General features: G+C 48.4%; 1 protein-coding gene across 1 annotated transcript in view; it reads left to right on the top strand.

Moving 5' to 3' along the window:
* Positions 1–2,594: 2,594 nt before the first annotated feature.
* Positions 2,595–6,746, top strand: part of Mindy4 (MINDY lysine 48 deubiquitinase 4) — a 104,538-nt gene continuing 100,386 nt past the window's right edge. The window contains exon 1 of the mRNA XM_032906447.1: positions 2,595–2,766. Within this exon, the coding sequence (XP_032762338.1) occupies positions 2,704–2,766 (63 nt within the window). The 5' untranslated portion in view covers positions 2,595–2,703. The remainder of the gene's footprint in view (positions 2,767–6,746) is intronic.

Raw genomic sequence — 6,746 nt, 5'->3', positions numbered from 1 at the left:
GTCTTTGCCCCATTACTAGTCAAGGTTCTCTAGGACAGGAGTGAGTATACATTAAAGGGTGGTTCATTAAACAGGCTTATACAATATCGTGCAGGCAGTCCAAACGTGACTACTTCACACTGGGGAGGCCGAGGGTTCAGTACTTGTCCAGTCCTGGGAGGCTGATTGTCACAGTTGCCCCACACAATGCTGAAGGCCTCGGGGATTCCTGGGAGCAGCTGGCTGTCAGTCTATGCTGGAAGCTGAAAGAAACTGATGCAAATGTCAGCAAAGGAGTCAGTCATAGCGGCCACAGGATAGAGGAACTTGCCAGCAAGGAAAAGGAGCAAGCGGACAAAAAGCAAAGTTTCCTTCTTCCATCCCCCTTTTATCTGGGCTGCCACTTAAGGTGTCTCCCACAGTAAGGTTTTCTCGCTTCAAACAATATTAAGAAAATCCCTCACTGGAGTGGAGTGCCAGTGGCTTGCCTTTCTAGTTTATTCCAGTCGAGTTGACAAGGAAGATTAACCTCACGCCTGGATTTGATCTTGATCTTGACGTCCATTGTTTTTTTTGTTTTTTTGAGACAGGGTCTCACTATGCAGACCTGGTTGGACTGGAGCTCACCAAGATCCACTGCTTCTGCCTCTTGAGTGCTAGGATTAAAGTACCTTTTGATTTCTCTTTTTATAAAGTACTGTGATAGTTTAAATTGTCAACCTGACACCATTTAGAGTCTTCTGGGAAGAAAGCCTCCGGGATCATGTAGAGTAGGCTGGCTGAGTGGGGTAATTTTGAATATGGTAACTGACACAGCAAGACCCACCCGCTGTGGGTGGCTCCTTTCCCTAGGCAGGGGATCCTAAACTGTGTAAGAGTGAAGAAGTGGGGCTGGAGGTATTACTTAGTGGTTAAGAGTGCTTGCTGCTTTTGCAGAGGATCCAGGTTCTGTTCCCAGCACCTACATAGTGGCCCCCAACCATCTGTAACTCCAGTTACGGGGGACTCAACATTCTTTTCCGAGTCCCTGGACATTACCCACGCACATGGTGGTACACACACATAAATGCAAGCAAATTTACCCACACGGAGAATAAAATAAATAAATCTTAAAAGAATAAGGGCAGCTGAGCATGCATATATTTATTGTGCTCTCTCCTTGTTTATGGCTGTGATTCGACCGATTTTCTCAAGCTCCTGTTGCTGTGACTTTTGTGAGCTGTGGATCTGAAACCTAGAACTGTGGATCCCAGTATTTTGTCACAGTAACAGAAAACAAGCAATTAACACTTTAGATATGCAAACTCTTGCCTTACTTATGTCTTTGTAAGTAAGTCTGCCTCGTGTTTTAAATTACAACACATTTATTAGTGTGTCCTTGTTTATGTCTGAAATAGCAGGGCCCCTGGCAAGGTTCCTGACTGCCATCCTCACTGTCTCCACATGCAGCTCAAGAGTGCCTTTGCAGAAAACCCTGGTGGGTTAGAAGAGAGGATGCCTGGAAATTACAATCCAAATGGTCCTAATACAGGGATACAATGATGTCCTCAGGACACAAACTAGAGCATGATGCCTCCAGACAGTGCACGTACCATTGGCTATGAAACAATCCTACATAAACACATCTTTCTAATTTTGTAAACTTTCTTAACGTTTATCAGAATTGAATAATCATATACATCTAAGATTTCGTGAGCATCTCTGCCTGGAAACACTTTAAAAAAATGAAATATTGGTTTAGAGAAATTAATATATAAGTAATATATTATATATGTTGAGATACGTTGGGATATGTGCTGAGTTGAGAGCCTAAAGTTCCTAGATCGAAGTCTTAATACCTTGTATCATCTAGTAGGTGGCTTATCTGGAGGTAAGGTAATGTTAAAAGGAGGTCATTATGGTGGACACTTAACTATTTGTGGTCAGTGTTCTTCTAAGAAGAGACGAATAGCGCACAGATACATTTAGAGGAGGTTCTGTAAAGACAGAAAGAAGATGTCAGCGGGAGGGGCCTCAAGCAATCAAAGCCCTGGTGTCACGTTTATCACAAACTTGCTACAGGGTTGAGACTAGTAATTTTGTTGTTGAAGCCACAGTCTGCAGCATTTTACCATGGCAGCCTCAACAAACCAACACAACAGGCAAAGTACAGACGTGGAGAAAGTTGAGGTACTATCCAAGTGACTGGTAAAGACCTGGGCTTCACCAGTCTCTCATCCTTCCAGTTTCTAGATGCCAAGAATTGGAGTCTTGGTGCCCTTGCCATAACAGAGGCCAGAACACTAAAGTCTGTGCCTCTAAGTGAACCTGGGAGGCAACTGCAGTCCTGAGGGTAGACTGTCCCGGACGCTTCCCCTCCGGATCAGACCTTTAAGAATCACGGGGTAGGGCGTGTTTCCCATTTTATGTATGGAGAAATGGAACTTTGATTGGGTCAGTGACATCCACCACAAGACGCCAAAGTCCGTCAATTCGGCGCCCAGAACTCATAGGCTAAGCCCCGCCTTCAGCTGCTGCACAACCTCTGGCAAAGAGAAGCGGCTTGGACAACGCTCCGCCCTTCTCTCCCCCCCCCCCCCCGATCGCTGGTTTCCCAGGAAGGGGAGGAGTTCTTCCTGGCGCGGATGCCACCGTCGCCAGGGCAACGCCGCTTTACTGGGCCCAACGGATTACGCGGCCTGGGGCTGCAGGCAGCCGCGTGGCCTCGTGGGCAGCGCTAGCAGCATGGACAGTCTGTACGTGGAGGAGGTGGCCGCCTCCCTGGTCAGGGAGTTTCTTAGCAGAAAGGTAACGTCTGGACACTCCGAAGCCCACGCGTATCCTCTAATGTTGGGGGGCAATCAGTGGTTTCCATCCGCATCTTTGCACCTTCGAGGGTGGGGGGAGCATTCCACATCTTCTGTTCACCTCAGAGATTACCCCGAGAGCGCCCCTTTCCCGGCACTGGGAAACTACATTTCCCAGAAGCTAGACCATCCTAATGCGAGGGCACTTACACAAAGCCAGGCGGGCGCTTGCTTGGCTTCCTCCCCCGCCCCCCCGCCCCGTCCCCTCTGTCCCGGCAGTGCCATATTGGCAAAGGGTGTCCAGGGCGGAGCAAGTTCTCCGAGCCAGGGACACAGGACGAACTTTCCCGAAGGAAAGTTCTGGATAGTCGGTCCTTTTGATCATTTTAATCAAGGATGGAAATTCCAGCTGCTGCTTGAGCTTTTGTGGGAGAATTATGTAAATTCTCTTACTGCCTGGTCCCCGAAGTTTTCAAAGTGTTTACAAGTTAGGAGGTTCTTGAGTCCCCCATGGGGGTCTAGGAGAGGAAGGATCTTCATAGGCTCCAGGAGTCTGGCATTGGCTTGTATTTGACACAGAGAGTCTGAGAACAATGCACTAAGGGTCTGTGCTTCCACACGACGTCTAATTGAGCTGGCCCAAGGGGCACTAATTTGAGATGGAAACATGCACACGCGTGTGTGTTTGCATGGACCAAAGGGAAAGGATTTGAGGTCAGATGGTGGGAGTTTAGGAGTGTGTTATCAGTTTGAAATGTAAGTTTGACATTACTACCTCATCTTCTCTCTAAAACAGGAACTTTTAAGGTCCACTCGTGCCTGATGTGTAGTGAGGATTAGTGATACACAGGCAGTGCCCCCATGCGTTATTCCTGACCCTTAAATACAACATACACATCGGTAATTCAACTTTACACTTGCTTTGCCTCTTTATATCAGCTCTGACCGTACCTGTTTTGAAATGCCTGTGTGCTTTTTATAATTTATTTTTATTTGGAAAAATTGTAAGGCATCTGGCTTCATTGCCCCTGCTTAGACTCTGCTGTCACTGAGTCCTCGATGCGAGTTGGGTGGTCCGTGTTCTGTGCTCGGAGGCTGATCGCGTTAAGAGTGAGTACTAGATTTAGAAGTGTCAGAGAGGCCTTCAGTTCTTGAGTGCAATCCAGAGCCCTCACCACATCCTGAGGCCTCACAGCTTGGCCCAAGCTTACGCCCCTACGTTTGTTTCTGGCTTCTCTTTCATGTTTCCCTTGATCTCTTCTGCCTCGTGACAAGGCCTGTTTCTTCCCAAGCACTTCCTATCATTCCCATGATCAGAGTTTGATCAGAATTGTCCTTGGACTCACCTTGACTGTTTACTCACTGGTACTTGTATTACAGAGGTCACCCCCTGCTTATTTCACCTCCAAGACAGAGACACCAAACTGACCTCCCAACTGGGTAACACCTCAAAAAACCATCAACCTGCTTGGCCTCCTCTTCCTCCTATGGTTTATATCTAGAAGTATAAAGAAAGGTATCTTTATTTACTACCTGTGCTGGCTACTTTTAGGTCAGTTTGACATAAGCTAAAGTCATCTGAGAGGAGGGAACCTTCCAATTTATAAAAATGTCACTGTAAGATCGGGCTATAGGCAAGCCTCTAGGGCATTTTAATTACCGATTGACTAGGAAGGGCCCAGCCATTATGGATGGTCCTGTATTCTATATGAAGACAGTCTGAGCAAGCCATGAAGAGCAAACCAGTAAGTTGCATCCTACCATGGACGTTCTGCATGGAGACTCCTGCCTCTGTGCTCTTGCCCTGTTTGAGCTCCTGTCCTGTTTTTCTTCAGTGATATGGAAGTGTAAGCCAAATACTCCCCACCCCCAAGCTGCTTTGGTCATGGTGTTTCAGCATAGTAGTAGAAACCCTAACCAAAGTCACAGAGCCAGAACCATGGGCTAGGGCAACTGTTTACGTTATTGGTGTTGGCGGTTGGGGTGGTTCTGAGACAGGGCTATCTTTATATTACCCAGGTTCTCTTTAAGCTCTCTGTGTAGCCCAGGCTCTCTGGATTCTCCTGCTTCTGACTCCTGTATTCGGAAGTATGGGTGCAAACCAGCATGTGCAGTTGTAATTACTTTTTTCATCGCTTCTGTTCTAGGGCAGAGACCTTGTGATCACCACAGGCCTTTGCTCAGCCAGTCCCCACCCTGTGTGTCCTTCCTAGATGGCAGTCAATTTTCTCAAATATTCCTAACCATCCTGGGAGATTAGTATACTTACATTATTCTTTTTCATATAAGAGTGTTGTGAGACAAAGAAGCAAAGAAACTTGCCTTGGGTGAGCTGGCTGGACCATGGCACCTCCTTGCCCTGAGCCCTTCCCTAGCCTCCTTCCAGAAGGCTGTGTGTAACCTGGCTAGCCCTCAGACCTATCTCCCCTTTAACATTTCCCAAACTCTTCCCTCCAGCGTGTAATCTGCCCTCTGGAGACTCATGATGTCTCCTGGCTATTTCAGGGTTCATGGAAGTGACTTTTTCTGATGCCCCTGGTGCCTGTGTCTTTGGCTTTTCTCCTGCAGTGTGACAAGGACTCCATTCACCTGCTACTTGTCTTCACCATGGTCATGCCACAGGCCTTTCTCCCCTTTCCACCCCCTGAGTTCCCGTGTTCCACATGTCCTTATTTCTCAGATTATGTTCCTTCTCAGTCCCAAACCGGTGTACAGTTGTAACCATTGTCCCTGCCATGTCTCACAATCCCGGCCCCAATCTAAGACCTTCCTGCCTCGTCCTCTTGCTTCATTGTGATTCCTTGCTCTGCAGTGGGCTTGGCTCTCTTAACTTCTCACCTTGTGTGACACCTGCCCTGCTCTGGGGAGGATTAAATTTGTCCTGCTCCATGCCCACACCACTGGGCTGAACAGGATCGCACAGAGATGGTCTACGTTGATGGCTTCACCTTAGACCCATGGCCACTTATGACATGGTGCTTCCCAGGCGCAGGCCCACTTGCTGCCCCTCTGTAGCCTGTTTCCCTCTCACATGAGGCACCACACATCTCCTGCTTCCCGTACATTTCCTCTCAGAGGACAGAGACAGGAAAAATGAGTGTACCTCAGGCTCTTCCTCACACGGCCCCCACCTCCACCCCACTAACCCTCCAGGCCTGAGCCCGTCTGTGTGGTCATGCTCAAGGGCATGGCCCTCAGCATCCCCACTGTATGCTGGGGCATCCATTCAGCACATCTCCACACGAGGGAACTCAGCTTGGCCCCCAGTCTACGCATCACTGTCTTCTCTCCTTTATAACAAACCCTGTGAAAGAGCTGTGGATGCTGTAACCCTCAGTCTGTCTTCACGTCTTACACATCCCAGCCCATCACCATTACTTTGCCGTCCTCGTTCCTCTGGCTCTGAAGTGTCCGCACTGTGGATTCCATCCTTCATCTGGCTCCCACTACCTGGTCCAGCCATTTCTCCTTCCTCTTGGTGGTGTTTCCTCACACTCTTTGCTGAATGCTTCTCTTTTCCCCAAGAGCGAGTGCTGTGTAGCTCCTGGGCTCACAGATTCTCTCTGGTCTTCCTTTTCTCCCATCCCTTTTAAAGGCATCTCAGACTGCTTTATGGCTTGTAGTGCTGTCTAAAACGTGGCGGTTCCAGAATGTCTTCTCTGGCTGAGCTCTCCCTGAGCTCCTGCCTTATCATCTGCTGTGACATCTCCACTAACTTCTCTTTCGCATCCAGCATGTTTGTGCTAGTGTTTCTGTTTCACACCAAATACACGTTTTTCCTCTCTACCAACCAGGCCTCCAGCTCTTGAATGCCAGCCTGGGTGTCCCACATTTCCACCGCTGCTCAGAGTGAGCACGGACCCCACAGGTTAGGGGCTCCTTTCCTCTTTGTTATCCTCGTCAGCTTTACCATCAGGGCACAGAGAGAACAAAATCGTCTCTTATGACTTCTGTGTCTGATGCCCTGCTTCAGGCTTCCCC

The sequence above is a fragment of the Rattus rattus genome, chromosome 6 (assembly GCF_011064425.1).
Source record: "Rattus rattus isolate New Zealand chromosome 6, Rrattus_CSIRO_v1, whole genome shotgun sequence".
NCBI lineage: Eukaryota > Metazoa > Chordata > Mammalia > Rodentia > Muridae > Rattus > Rattus rattus.
The sequence above is the reverse complement of the archived record's forward strand: the minus strand, read 5'-3'. Positions and strand labels throughout refer to the sequence as shown.